Consider the following 15,269-nt stretch of genomic DNA (forward strand, 5'->3'; position numbering starts at 1 on the left):
CGTCCCGCCTTGGGGAAGGCGCAGAGCCGAGGAGGAAGCTCGAGGGCTCGCCTCGTGTGGGTACACGCCGTTCAGCTCCGAAGGGGCAAAAGTGAAAATGCCCTGCTTGGAAGTGCGTTTGCCAGCCCCGCTTCCTGAGGGGAAACTGCTTGCTTTGCAGGTACTTATCAGGGTGTTAAATCCCACGCAGAGCTGGAGAACAATGACCCGCTCCCACTTCCCCAGCAGAAATCTTTTGGCAATCCCCTTTTATGAAGAAATCACTTGATATTAAAATCGAGACTTCCCTTTTCCACACACACACAGACACACACCCTTCTTCTTACAAGGCCTGTTTCTTCAGTTGTTCTTGAAGAGACTCTTATTGTTCTACAGTTGTGATTTTTTAAGTAAGCTGCTATTTTCTACCCCTTCCCCCCAAATATATTCCTGTCCAGCATAAGCTCGACACTTTCACAGCATAGGTGGTGTACTGGAGAGGAGAGACAAACCATATGTGACAATTTGTGGGTCTGGATTTCACATCTACTATTAAAACTCAAAAAATTAGAATTATCTCAGCCAGTAACTGGTCTAAGCTGTCTCTAGAAATGAGTCTTTATTTCTGTGGAGTAAGTGGATTTCGCAGCGCTGCATGCAGCACAGGATTTGCAACTACTGCGTTGGCTTCAGTTGCTGAGTTGGGTGTGTTCCAGCTGCTTGGCAAAACCTTGCACACCCCCACTGAAGCAGAATGTTTGCTTCAGCTGAAGGCTAAACTTTATCTTAGCAAAGGCCTCGAGGCAGCCTGAGTACAAGCTGAAGACATACTTTCTGTGGAAAACAACAGCAATGGCATTGGGATGCTTGTCCCCTTGTTTTCACTTATTTGGGGACCAGTGTGTCCCTATTATTCGAGGAATGGATGTCCAGTTAGTAATCCATCCTGTTAATATTAAATCATTCATTCACGTCTATAGCGTGTTTACTCTGAAGCCTGCAGGTGTAAACTGCTCTCCCGCAGTTCTTTTACACAGCGGTAACTTGCTTTGTCTTGGAACTACACAAGAGTTTGTAGAATTTAGTAGTACTGATAGTAACTTAAAACACTCAGGGGGCAGAGCAGGCTGACTCAGACTTTCAAGTGTAAACTCCTGATGTAAGCTCAGACTTGAATAAATGCATCTGTAGGTAATAAAATCTCTTTACAGTGTCTAATTTGTTTACTTACATGTGATTAAATGTGTTCACAATTAATTATTCTAAGCATTCCAGAAGTGAGAAGACTTTATTTAAATTAGTAGCTTTCTCAAGCTCTATGCTAAACACAAGCTTCCTAAATGATTGTGTAATGGCATGGTACTGCTAATGCTACAGATCGTTAGATTTGAGACAATTTTTTCAGAAAACTGAAATCAACGTTCAAAGCAGCTATACTGTATCTTCCTCTAGCTGAACTGAAAGCCTGTTAGAGTACAGTAGTTGCTTTCTGTTTGTAGATACATACACATTTTATAAAATGTGTATGAATTTATATAAAATAAAAAATAACTTCTATTGAAGGTGGGGAGCAACCTTTCTCCGAGTTCTAGATCCGCATGAATGTGAATTTAAGAAGCTTTCTGATGTATTTTGAATGTTCAGTTGCATGTGAGAGTTATTAAAATGTGCTTCTGTAGTGGTTATATAGCGATTTTTCATGTGACTACTTACATGTACTAACCGGTTGGATTGTTTGATCAGGACATCAAGCCGATGAGGGACCAGATTGTCCGGGTGAAGAGATACGAGAAAGTTCCTCTGATCCTAGTGGGGAATAAAGTGGATCTGGAATCGGAGAGGGAGGTCCTATCTGCAGAAGGCAGAGCCCTGGCTCAGGAGTGGGGCTGTCCCTTCATGGAGACATCAGCCAAGAGCAAAACAATGGTGGATGAACTGTTTGCGGAGATCGTCAGGCAAATGAACTATGCCTCCCTGCCTGAAAAACAAGATCAGTGTTGTACAACTTGCATCGTCCAGTGAGAGAAATTAAGAAAAACCTCAATCATGGCCATACAGAGCAGGTTGGTGGAACAGTCATAACTAATTGAGGTGCATAAGCGTGCTGTTGAAGCAAGCAGATAAAGCGTAACAGGGAGTCTGAAATTAAGTAGTCCAACCTGGAGGTAGCCTTCCTCCGAAATAAATGGAAGCTTGTGCATTCGCTTGCACATGATTACTTGAGTTAAATGGACTCCTTGCATTACTTCAGTAGGGTTAGTCAGGGAACAGTGCATTTACTTGCAGTAATTTTACAATGAGACAAAGTGTATGATCTCATCCGCACCTATTTTTGACTGTCAGTGCTGTGTTTGACATTACATTGTCCTCACTAACATTTTGTGGTTTTGCAGTGGGTTTCGTTATTGGTTGTAGCTGGTATCTGAATTATTTTCAAGTAACAGGAATTGCCTTGGAGTTCAGTGGGGTTATTGTGACCAAGTTTCCCAGTAGTTTTGCTGAGAAGACTTTGAGCTTGTTTTTAAAAAAAAATTAATAAATTGTATGGTACAGAAACTGAATGTACTTACAGTACATTTCTGCCTGGTATTAGTGGAATAAGTTTAAAAGAGAACCACCCTGAGTTGTGAGGAGTAGCTTGAAGCCCACATGTTCTAGTCAAGGATGTGTGCAAAGTGCTGTTCGTCTAAAACCTCCAGAGCAGAGAACACACTGTAAAATGGCTTCCCAATGCACGACTCTTTCCTTTCCCAGTGACTCATAAGAGGTGTGGCAAGAGTGCAGTGTCCAGAGGGGCCTCTAGAAAGCTTCCCCCATCTCGAGTATTGCTTTGACTTTTATTTCTTTCCACTCTTGGCCCTTCACACACATGGTGGTCTCTATCAGTACCTTTTTCACCTGATTGTGTAAATGGATCTGCTTCCCCCCTGCACACAGCAGCACTGCCATTCCTGTGTGAGGTGCCTCTGGACTCCCCCTGCTCTTGTTTTCCCTCGTAGCCCTTACAGGTCTAGTTTCTCCATCAGCTTGAATCCATGTTACTGAAAAGGGCTCTTCTGCATCGTTGGTATACTCTGCACGCAACCTGCTGGTCCATCAGACCTTCAGTTGTCTGTTGAACGTGTTTTGGCAAACGACTCTGTCATCTCTGAGGGCAAGTGCAGGGATGAGGGAGGACATGAAAATCAGGGGAAAGAACTGTCCCTCTTGACAGCTGCACTGATTGAGGCTTAGGCTCCGACTGCCAAGTTAGTAACTCTCGCTTGAGTCAAAGGAGCTTTTTGTGTCTGAGTGACAAGAGGGAAAACAGGTTATTGCTGGAAGCTTTGGACCATGTATCCTCTTTAATCTGAAGTGCAAGGTCAGAGAGTGAAGTCTCAAAGCTTGTCTTTGAGATTGTTATCAAGTGCTTTGTGAATGTAAAATTTTAGATACTCATGACCCTAGCACCATTATACTAAAGATAATACACCATGGTTTTATCTCCAGTTCTGTGAAATAAGTAAAGGCTGCTGTCACCACCTAAGAGGTGTGTGTAAGTTCAAGATTTGCTTGCTGGAAGGCGGGCAAACTGCTTGTATTGGAGCAGAGGAAAAATACAAATAAAGTCTTACCTTGGATGCTAATCCCTAACACCTGCAGACCATTATAGGGTTATAGGAAGGAGTAAATAAAATTAATTACGGCTTTTTTTTAATGGAGTGCTGCAGGGTTAATATCTTGAATCACATATAGTAACGCAATGTTTCAGCTCTTTCTAAGGCAACTTCACAAATAAAGAGTATGAGGATTTGAAGTATAATGCCAAAGGTTATGCTAGTCCCGTGGGTTTCTAGTGCAGGTTGCTGTCTTCAATTCTGACAAAATCAGGCCCTTTGTCCATGAAATTTATACTTCCAGAATTGGTTACTTCTAAGGGAGGCTTCTTTGTAACCTGGCTGCTTCTGGATTTAGCAGTACATACCAAGTTTAATATTAAAGGTGAAATTGAGGTGGGGGGCAGGGCCTTATGTTATTCCTTTGAATCATAACTTATGCCTAGATTTGATGAGTTTCCTAAACATGCTCTTGCTTCAGAAGAAACATCTGTGTTCTTATGTCTTTGTGATCACTTGAGGTGGAGGATCCTAAGCTTTTGTAATACAGATTTCATCTCCTTCATTCTGCCTAGCTCATAGTGTCACATCAAGCCTCTAGCAGCAAAATACTCCCTTGCTTCTAGGGGATGCTGCTTCTGCCCAATGCAGTCTCATCACCTGTGCCTAACAAGTCAGTCTTTCCTTCCTAAGAAGCTTCCTATTCAGTCCAGATCTCACCGCATCTGGAATCTCTTTTCGTATTACTTGTCCAGGCTCTTCACAGGCGTCATGCTCTGTATCTTCCATGTCAGCCTCACACTTTTGAGATATTTCTTCTTCCTGGCTCCCACTCTATCCTTGTTCTTTGAGTAGGTGTAGGATCTCATTAACTTTATGATAAGCCTTTGCTGCCTGATAATTTCTGTCTGATGTGCTCTAGTGTAGGAGAGCTGCTGATGGTGTATTGTGATAGCTGTAATCAGCTTTGTAATTATTCTGCTTATCTGTGATCCAGGGAGCAATTGCTGCTTCTCAAACATCTGCTTTAGCAGTGACCCCTCCTAGGTAAAGTGAAACTGAGGAAGTGGAACCAGCTGTCTGAAAACTGGTGTGTAGGAAGTGGGTTTGAACTATAGCTCTATCCTAGCATAATCTTCATCATCTCTAAGTTCTGTGACCTGTCTGTGTCCAGGAGGAGTCTTAGGTCTGGATCAGTTCAGAATTGAGGTACACAGAAACAGTTTGTGCCTCTACAAGTACTGATGGAGAAACCAGCGGGAGGGGGGGGTGCGTGGATTATATGATGGACCTGTATTTTAATCTAAGGCTGTTTCAGCATCTGTTTTAACTAGCAGGTACCACTTACCTCTACTTGTTAGTGATACCTCAACCTGTCTGTCAAATCCGATGTAGTGTGGTTCTTTCACGACACTTTTGAGTAGCACTTGCTGAAATTACTGTTCCAGTCAGCTGCCTTGGGTGAAAGGAAGGATGAAACATAGCTACACAATCAGGAGAACCCATAGTTCTTTTTAAAAATGTGTGTTGTTCCTGCGTCCTGTTCCCTCCCTGCCCCCCTTTCCTGCTTCTGCGATGGTCTTATGTCGTTTCATTAGTGCATTCAGAGATGTGTGATTTCCAGTAGCTGCTCTCTGTTCCTTGCTCTAGTATTTTTCTTGATTTTTCAGTATGAGAGTGTTTTGTATTTTAAATCTTCTTTAAAACAGGGCACCTGTTTCCGTGCTGGTGCATTAGAAGTTTTCTGTAGAGGTACTAATTGGATTTGGAACACCTTAGTGTTGGGGTGAAAGACTGAGGTTGATTAGTGATTTCTGTGCCCTCCGTTCTTAAGTAACTGATATTAGCAAGCGCTAAAGGAAGAGTACTCTGCTCTAGGGGTAAAAACTGAAAGTATACTGTCTTCTGGTCCATGTGGCTATGCAGCACAGACAAATTTATCCTACTAGGTTGTCTAACATCCCCTTCTCCCCTGCCTGCTCTTGCAGAAGAGACTAGAGAGTGAATAGAAATTTTGTGGGCAGGGGAAGCCAGGTGGGGTACTACATGGTTCTAATTGTAGTGACTAGGGTGACAAATCTGAACTGGGAGGTCCCCAACCTGCAAATGCAAGGGTACTGAAAGAACACATGGAGGAAAATACCATTACTTGCTTTCTCTGTTCTTACTATCCCCAGCAATTTTTTGCTGACCACAGCACTGGATGCTGGATTTGGGTGAAGTTTTGTGATGGATCTAACTCTTGTAGGATGAGGAGCTGCGCTGTAAATTCTTTGCCTCTCCTGTGCTCTAAGCAAAGATAAAACACCTATTAAGCGGGTCTAATCCATTCCCATTAAAAGCTAAATGTTTGCCATTTTGACAGTACGGGGACCCTCCCCATCTAAAACTCATGGACCAGCAACAGCATGGGGGGGGACACGTGCTCACCAGACTGTGTGAGAGTTACTGTTAGTTGGAAAGCGTACAAGCAAGCGAGCAAAACCTGGCTGTTTGCTCCTGTCAGTACAGCAGTACTGCTCCTGAATGTTGGGGGTGATCAGTTGTGTGGTGAGAAGGGGGAATCCTGACTGTGTCAGAGCACTCTGTTGTGACAAACTGTTAACTAAGAGCAAATCAACAGCTGAAAAGAAACAGTACAGTAGGAAATGTAAAGAAACGACTTCAAGAATAGAGAAGACTCCTCAAAATCCCTGAAAAGCCAAGCATCAATCTTCAATGAAGTGCATGCATGTGCATATGAAGGACAGGTTTCTACAGACTTTGAGCTTTGACTGAGGCTTTTAGGATACCTCTGCAGCTGAGTCTTGTGAAGTGCAGTCAAGTTATCAGAAATACAAAGATGTATTGGTCACACTACTTAAGTTTGTGTGCTTGATTAAGAACAGCAGCATACAGGTCTGTCCCTGATGAGGCTAAGTCTGATGAATGCTAAGGGTTTGGGGTTTGTAGTAGTAATTTAGAGGATCTGAACGCTGAGAACTCAGCTGTCAAAACTGAATTAGTTGGCCCATTTATTCGTTCCCAGAACTTGTGCAAAATGCTGTTGCTCCATGTTAACTAGGTGATGTAGTGCCTCCTCACCACCAATGCAAAGCCTAGTGTATGTATCTGTACAGAACTTAAACTTCCTAGCTGTTTCTGCTCTTTGGAAGCAATTTAGTATCCCACAAAGTTCACAGCAGTAAGTTGTTACCTGCTTGTCTCTTTTATTACCAGAATTAGGGGAGGAGAACTTCAAGAATGCCGCTGTGTAAAGTGGTGCTTTGGAGCTCAGTATGGAAAACGGGCTGTTCCACACTGTGGGAGAAGCTGAGTTCACTTTGAATGTGTATTGAATATGGCTTTCATTAGTTATTTTGTTTAAATTGCAGATAAAACTCAGAGGAAACTTGCACAGATGCTGCTTTGGAGAACTTTCAGCCCAGGTTGCAGAGCTGAGCCTTGGTAAACCTGTCTCTATTACAGCACATTGCCATACATCTAAGTGCATAAGGTTGGTGGCCTCCAGGATCCACAGACCTTAATCAGAATGCTTAGCATGTTTACCATAAGTTTAAAAATCTGTTCTTTATCTATCAGTCCTTTTATAGCTTTCTAAGTTCATATAATGGCTAATATGCAAGAGTTCATTTTTAATATTTTAATTGATTTCTTTAATCAATTTCTGAACTTGTATTTATTAAATACTTAAACTCAGTATTACCTACTCAATGCCTTTTAAAAGAAGAGAGTTTTAATGGAGAATAAATTGAGCCTTAAACAAATGGTTACTTCTGTATATTACCTCGCATCAGTGCTTATTTCTGTTTGCAAAGTTTTCTCCTCCAATGTAGTTGGTCATTCTTTGAGACTCTTTGTTTACGTGTGACAGTGTCATGAAAAGATACTGAAGGCACCTCTGTTGTATGGATGTAGTATCCCTTTTCCTGGCAAATGCAGCTGTGATATTGTGTTTGTAACTGGTCCGATTTGACAATAGGGATTGCTTGGAATGGGATGTAAAGTCTCCAGCTGATGTTTCTTTTCTTGCAGTCATGGGTTTCTTCAACTCATTTAATCAAAAATGACAATTGTAGCATTGAAAAATGGCAGCACACTTTTCCTTCTACTGAGTTTCTAAACTTGCTTGTTTACAAATAGCTTCTTTATGCCTTTGAAAAGGGATAATGTATCCTTCAAAATGGGCTGTACGCCTAGTCAGTCAGCTCAGCTTTGCCTGGCATGTTAAGAGACATCTAGCAGACCTCTGCACATGTAAATCTAATGCAAATAAGATCACTTTACATTTTATAGTTCCTAATATTTGTCTTTCTGAATAATATTTTAAAGCAATATTTGTTAAAGTTTTTCTTGCACTGTCACAAATTGCTTTTTAGTTTGTTTTTTTTTCCCAGTAAACAAGTTTAATATTAGTGACAAGTCGGTGTAACAAGGGGAAAAGCACCAGGTTTCAGTGATACTAACTGCAAGCGTGCTTTAAACAGCCATTGCCTTCCTTATTGTTTACCTGATCAACATTTTCTCTGAATACTTGAAAATTTTAACAATAACACAGGTATAAAGAGCAGAATGAAAATGTACAAAGAACAGATGAAATCTTTTTGTTCGGTTTGATTAACATGTTGCATACATGAGCTTTTTCTAGCAGTGGTTTAAAATGTGTAATTTTTTTTGCAGAAATTTAATAACTGCAGCTCACCTACTGCACCAAAGTTCTAGGTTTTTAGGAGCCCAGCTTTAGTCATTTGAACATGCTTCTAGAAATGTACATTCTTTCCCTGTAATAGCTAAATAACTTTGAGAAAAGCTCCAGTAAAAGCAGTGATGGATACATGAGGTTAAGCAGTTTAAAACTCACGAATTGTATTGTGGATGATGGCATTTAAAACAATAAAAGATCACCGGTACAGTATCTCAACATTAATGTGTTTTATTGGTAATAATGCAGGCTGACTTTACAGTGTTAGCAGAAATAAAGATTCTGAGTCTACATTCAGTGTTGAAGTTGAATCCTTAAAAGAAGAGGACACCAGGTTTTCTGCTTGGGTATCGAAACACCTGATTGTTTTGTTGTTTTTTTTTTTTTTCTCCTGTGGGGTTACTTGAAATTTTTTTTTTTTCCCCTGTTTGTACAAACTTTATAAACAGGCTGAGGCTAATACTTAGGTTTGCACTTTAATATCAGAATTAAACCAAACCTTGTATTCAAAGTAGATTTTTTTTTTTAAGTGGTCGTTGTTGCTCTTTTTTGTAGGTTGTAAGGAAGTAATAGGAAATAAAAGTAATTCATAAAGATCTTAGTTTTCCTTTGTCTAAGGGGGAAAAAGTTTGTTAATATTAATCAGTGGTTCATTCCTATGGGTAGTTATCAAACCAGTGTTCATTTTCAATGACCTCAGCGCAAAAAAAAAAAAAAAAAGAAAAAAGAAAAAAAAAGTTTAAAAAACTTGAACTAGCTTAGAGTGACAGGACTGGGAAAACGAGAGATGGTTTCTTCAGCACACTTTGGGGGGAAAAAGGGACCAAAAGTTATTTTAGGCTTCCTCAATAGATTGCATGTGAAGTTGCTTATTAGAGTAAGAGGCTAATAATAAATGCAATATGTATTGTCTTTACTATGGCATCTGTTTAGGAGTTGTTCAAATCACTGCAGTAGGGCTCTACAAATAAAAATGTTACCTAACATCATGTATCTAATGTACTGTATCTTTATCAGTGATAGGTGAAATCTGGAATAACAAGTGCAAAAATGGAACAATTACCTATAATGCTTTGTAAAAAGTTTTTTCCAGTAGAATTCATTCTTGTCATTTTGTAAGACAACCCTACAGTCCACCTGTTTGTAACTTTTTTAATAAAATAGATACCTGTATTACCAAACTGGGGTGTCTAGTCTGTGTTCCAAGTTCTTCTGAGGTGGGCTGAACTGACAAGCTGCCGTTTTGTTTTATTTTGGGGTACTGGTTGTTCTAAGCATAGCAACCGCAGTGGAATTGTCATGAATGACTCCTTCTGGCTCTGGGGAACGGGGTGTACAACTGTGCCCAGACTGGGCGTAAAGCTCGGGGTCTCAGGTGCTGCGAGTTGAGAGGGGGGGAGCGAGGGCTGTGCGTTCTCTCCCTGGGCAAGGCAGGGACTCCCCTCTGAGCTGGGGAGCCTGTGCAAAGCAGCGCTGGTGCCTCTCCTCGCAGGCCAGTATGATGAAGCTTTGCTCAAAACAACCGTCTGTGTTTGCCTTGTCCAAGTCTTTAATGTTTTGTATTTTTCATACAGGCTTTTGTGTCTGTGAAGATCCTGACATCATCTTACAGTGGCTCTGTAGCTGCTCTCTACCGTAGTAATCCAGAACTGGCATCTTTCTACCACACTAGCAAAGTAAGCGCTCTTGGAGCTCTGCCTCAGGAGAAGCAGAAGATTTTCCTAGAGAAATGGCAACTTGATAACAATGATCTTAAATGTTCAGTAAAAGCCTTGAGTTTGCTCAGTCAATGGTTGCCATCTGGGCCCTGTAACAAAAAGTGCATCTTCCTCAGAACTTACAGTCTTGGTATGGACCTTTAATGTTGCATTTGTAACTAAAGCCATGTATTAATGTAAAATGTGATTTAAACTGTAGAACAGCCTTGCTACTGTAATACCTTCAGTCCTCAGTGATGCGTCAACAGGCGAAACTGCCTAGTGTGCTTGCCACCCTTCCTCCAGCTAAAACAGCGTTAGCCTTATCTTGAAGGTAGGTTTCTATGCTGTTTCTTCTTCCTGCTCACACTTCCTTCACTGAGACAGAGGGCTAGTTTCCATCTGGAGAGGAAAATGGCAGAGAAGAAGGACAGACAGCCCTTCTAAGTGATCTTGGAGGAAATGCCTATGTCCTTTAACCTCCTGGCCAGGAGGCCGGGGGGTGAAGCATGCCCTGTTCTGACTCACATCAGTGAGCGTGGTAGCTGACACACTGGGATGGGTCTGCTTTGAGATGTAATGAGTGGCTTGATCACTGTCTGAGTCTGATTTCTCATGCGGTTTAAAAGAAGTGTAATTGAGCAATAATATTCTCGATTCCTTGTGGCACTCAGTGTAACTAAGGAAGCTGCTCCCTCTTCCCCCTTGGGGGCTGCCAAGTGAATGCAGGAACAGCCAGGGAGTCCCTGAGACATCACACCACGGGCTTGTTTCAAAGTGACAGTGCAGTGTGGTCTGGGCTGGGGGGTTTAAGGCAGCACATAAGATTTACGTTTAAGGCCATTGTTTTTCAAAAGTCTCAGTGCTGAGAGTGAGCTCAGCTGCTGCTGTGCAAATGGTTGAGTAGCGTCCTTCATAAAATAGGTGTGAGAGTCTCACATTGCTTTAAACCTGGGCTAGCTGGTTCGGGGCTAGGGTATAGATAGGATTTCACAGGCAGCTTTTCCTTTGGTTTAACAGCTCCTGCTATAAATATGCACAGGTCGTGTGGGAAGCTCCCTGGCATCCCCCTTCCCCTGTGTGGTCAGAGGACAGGTGTGTCCCCCTGACACGTCTGGAGAGCAGGAGCTACCTGCAGCGCAGGCTAGAGGGCTTCCCCCTACCTCCCACCTAAGCAAGGTGACACATAAGTGAATCGCTAAGGAGGGCAGAGCGGGGCCCTGCAGCCTGGCTGGCTGCGCTGGGGTGCGAACCCCCGGCTGCGTGAACCCTGCAGCGGGGACAGCCCTGGGAGGAAGTGTGCAAGATAGACATCCTGTGTGGGTGGAGGGTGAACCGCCGGCCACACCTCGTGTCGAGCAGTACGCTGTTATCTGCCCTAGTAGGCTTGGCTGTAATTACAGTTTGAAACCAGGTGGAAGTGTCTAGTCTTAATTAAAATGAGATATGTGTTCTCAAACAGTGTATGTTGACCTGTTTTAAGTTCAAGTTCTCTCCACTGAAAAGCCAGCGGTGCTGGTAGCTTGGTTTGCTGGTTGGCGCTTCGGTTGTTGGGTGGGTCACGGCTCGTCCTGGGCGGCCGGAGAAAACGCGGGTGTAGCTACCGTAGCTGCGGGCGAGCTCTGTCAAGGGGTGAGGTGGCCCCCTGCTCTGCACTCTGTGAAAGTGAAATAATGCAGCTTTTAAGTGGCCATTTTTATCTCTGCCTGGTCAGTACAGCTGCGAGGAGTGGAGATGACGGACTTTGAGCTGTAAATCGGCAACAGCCTTGTTCAATTCAAAGGTCAAATCCTACCTGTAGTAGTTCGTTGGCTCTGCTGAGGGCAGCATTGAGCTTACGGTAGCTTGGCTGGCGGCAATGATACCGTTCGATTGCAAGATTGTAGGGGATGAAATTTGTTGTTCTCCATGGAAACAGTGTATTTAGTATGGAATCAACTGACTTGCCTCTCTCAAAGCTGAGGTTCTCTTCAAGTCCCTCCAAAAAGTCTGGAGCAATAATTGCAACAACTGCAGTAATTGATGGGGAAGAGCCTCTCGTGTTGCAGGACCTGCAAAATATTCACTTTATGTTTGGTTTGTGATGTGTCTGTGCTCCCGGGTGTTGTGCTGGTTCTGTCTGAGTGGGCTGTGACAGCTTTCTAACAAAGACTTACTTCCTCCAAAGCATATTTCCAGTGATGAGGCTTGCGTGGGATTTGAGACTCCGAGACGCTGCCGGTTACTGGGTGACCTCAATTGTTCTTGCCTCGGAAGAAAAATGGTAATTGTAGCACTTCCCTCCTGGGGGCACTATGTGGAAGGCTGTGGTAAAGATGGGGAGGTGCTTGGACTTGCCTGGAGTCAGATGCACCAGCGCCATAGAATAGTTTTGAAATTGGACTTCTTGCATGAAAGTATTTAAGTGGGCTAGAATCTAAAATTGTTTATTTACAAATTTCTCAGATTTATGAAAAGCGTTATCTATCATACATCTGTGATACTATAGTGTAATGGTTCAGACTTTCCATGCTTCTACTAGAAGGTATCATTGATAAATGACTCTGACTCAGTAAACCAAACAGGCAATCAGCTTTCTGCAAAATTTCTGGCTCTTCAAGTTATTTTTTTTTTCTTTTTTCCTACCTCTAGGCTGTCTAGTTCATCCAGTTTTATGTCCTTAGAAGATCTGCCTTGACATTAGATTTAAATTATTTGGTCAGCCCAGAAAACAGAAAATGTATTTGCTGTTTGTGACATTGCTTTGGGAACTGGCAGATAGGGTGGTTAATCATCAGCTCAGGATTCATCCTACCACCATAATAGACCTTAGACCCTTTTTCTTAAAAGCAAATTAATAATGATCGTGTAATCAGCAACAGCATGGCTGCTATGAAATAAGCAGAATAAGAAGAAATAAACTGAATTTTTAGCAAAGCTGATTTATGCTGGAAAAGAGAGGAAGCTTCTCACAGAGCGTGGCTGACACGCAGGAGCAAGCTGCAGTTACGTGGAGATGGTGGAGAATTTTCAAAGGCGATGCTGGATAACCGATGCTGCATAACCACCGCTGGAGGAAGGAGCGCGTGGCGTGCGCAGTTCCTGCCTCCGTACGCTGGGTTGTCACGAGTGATCTCCTGAAGTCCTGTGCAGCCCCGGGCCCCTGTGACCGCAGCAGGTCGCTGATCCTGGGATTGGGTTCCAATTGACGTTACGGGAATTCGCACAGACTTACCAAATGCTCTGTGTCTCATCTCAGTAATGCAGTTGTATTTTTTAATAGGTTAGAAGAAAGATTTTGGCTTCAGGGCCTGTCCAGTGTAAGGCTGTGCTTACAAGTACTTTGGTGTCCAGCTGCGTCCCTTTCCTTTTAACTCTCTCTGCTGTTTCCCTGTTCGCTGTCAGCACAGTATCTCAGGCCATCCAAATTGTTTCATCTCGGGGCCAAAATTAGTAATTTAGAAAGGTTTTATGAATGTACCCCTGAACCCTTGGGCCAGTCATGATGTAGGAGTGTTTCCTGTTCTTTGAAACATGTCTGTCTTGTAGCCACCGCCATCAGCCAGAAGGCCCTGGGAGAGGGACCGTGAGGCAGGGATTGCCTTTGATCCATACAAAAGTACCAAGCTCCCAGCTTCAGATGGATGCTGCTCTATCGTCCTCCACTGCCTGCTTTGACACAACTTCAGATCTGCTTTGAGCTATATACCTGGAATTTGGTAGGCCTTGGTAGGACTGAAGTGTGATAAGGGTCTTTTGAGGAAGAATAAAAGGAAAAGAAGGGAGATGGGGAAGAGGGGCTACCTGGGAGGGAAATGTGTTAACAAAATCGGGATCAAGATCTGTATGGTGAGATGGGTCTGATCCATTGGCCTGGAGGCAGCTGGAGAATACATGCATTTCTTTGCCTAGATGTAATCAAGGCTTATTCAACCAGAGTTAGTTGTCTTGAGCCAAGAGGGAAACCACATCTGTCATGAAAATAAGCAATATAGTTCCTTGTTATACATATATATCTCCTTATAAAGGATGGACCTTTCCACTAGGATTCAGTCTCTTCACCCAGCATTGCAGACTCAATTTGGCATCTTCCTCAGATGAAGCCTTTGGCCAAAGGGATCCTTCTTGATGATGCTCCGTGAAAGTTTTCACCATCCTGGCCTTTAATTCCCTTCTGAAGGGTTGCTGCTGCTTCTGGTCTTGTAACTCTCTGCTGCCAGAGCTGTGTGAGCAGACGCTGCCCCCCGTCATTTGGTTTTCTGTGGTGTGGTACATGAGGTCTATGACTTTTCCCTTGGGGCACAACCTAGGAAAGTTCTGCACATGACTCACGGAGAGCCTTGGAGAGGCGGTGGATTGGTTTGACTTCCCGACAGCGCTCGCGAGGACGGAGCGCCTGGGCATCCAGGGACCTCGTTGCGGGATGGCTGGATTACAGGTGAGCTTACACTGCCTTTACCTTGTGGTGTGAGGATGTGCAGGCGGACCAGGAACAGTTCATGCCTGAAACAAATTAAGGATGGCATATGCCAATCCTGAGCTTTGTACCACTGCATGGATGGAGTGAGATGCACCTCCCTCGCTCGAAACGACTGAGTGCTGAGAGATGCCCGAATCTTTGGAGGCATTGGCGCTCCTTTGACTTGATACAGTTACAAGCCTTTCTTTTTCTGTATAAATTGCTTTCTCATGTCTTCGGAGTGATCTGTTTGAATTAAACATCGCTGAGTGCTTTTTATATAGCTGTGCCAACAGCAGAGTGCAAATGGCATATTCAAAATGAGATAACGTGTTCCGGATAATACGCGAGTCAGGCTATCGCTGAGTGCCTTGTATAGCTTGTGCCGTCGTTTGCATTTGCTTACAGCAAACTGCTGCCTTCAGTGCCTGGTAAGAGCTTGTACATAGAATCATAGAATGTTTTGGGTTGGAAGGGACCCCTAGAGGTCATCTAGTCCAACCCCCCTGCAGGAGCAGGGACACCTTTAACCAGATCAGATTGCTCAGAGCCCCGTCCAACCTGGCCTTGAATGCTTCCAGGGATGGGGCCTCCACTACCTCTCTGGGCAACCTGTGCCAGTGTTTCACCACCCTCATTGTAAAGAATTTCTTCCTTATATCTAGTCTAAACCTACCCTGGTTTAGTTTAAAACCATTACCCCTTGTCCTGTCACAGCTGGCCCTGCTAAAAAGATTTTCCCCATCTTTCCTATAGGCCCCCTTCAGGTATTGAAAGGCTGTAATCAGGTCTCCCCGCAGCCTTCTCTTCTCCAGGCTGAACAACCCCAACTCTCTCAGCCTGTCCTCATAGGAGAG

The 15,269-nt window shown here is 43.4% G+C and overlaps 2 protein-coding genes across 2 annotated transcripts in view; both read left to right on the plus strand.

Moving 5' to 3' along the window:
* The first annotated feature begins 6 nt into the window (after positions 1-6).
* On the plus strand, positions 7-8,978 carry LOC104124275 (ras-related protein Rap-2c). The gene is made up of 3 exons (XM_035892152.1): positions 7-160; positions 1,723-2,042; positions 6,950-8,978. Exons 1-2 carry the CDS (start codon positions 98-100, stop codon positions 1,999-2,001), a joined length of 342 nt encoding a protein of 113 aa, XP_035748045.1. The 5' UTR covers positions 7-97; the 3' UTR covers positions 2,002-2,042; positions 6,950-8,978.
* A 900-nt stretch (positions 8,979-9,878) lies between these two features.
* The window catches only part of FRMD7 (FERM domain containing 7), a 23,075-nt gene continuing 17,684 nt past the window's right edge, over positions 9,879-15,269 (plus strand). Inside the window, exons 1-4 of the mRNA XM_009636597.2 lie at positions 9,879-10,308; positions 10,995-11,069; positions 12,153-12,237; positions 12,606-14,391. The gene's annotated coding sequence lies outside the window, so the exon portion shown is untranslated. The remainder of the gene's footprint in view (positions 10,309-10,994; positions 11,070-12,152; positions 12,238-12,605; positions 14,392-15,269) is intronic.

This window comes from Egretta garzetta, unplaced genomic scaffold (genome assembly GCF_000687185.1).
Source record: "Egretta garzetta isolate BGI_Z169 unplaced genomic scaffold, ASM68718v1 scaffold404, whole genome shotgun sequence".
Taxonomy (NCBI): Eukaryota; Metazoa; Chordata; class Aves; order Pelecaniformes; family Ardeidae; genus Egretta; species Egretta garzetta.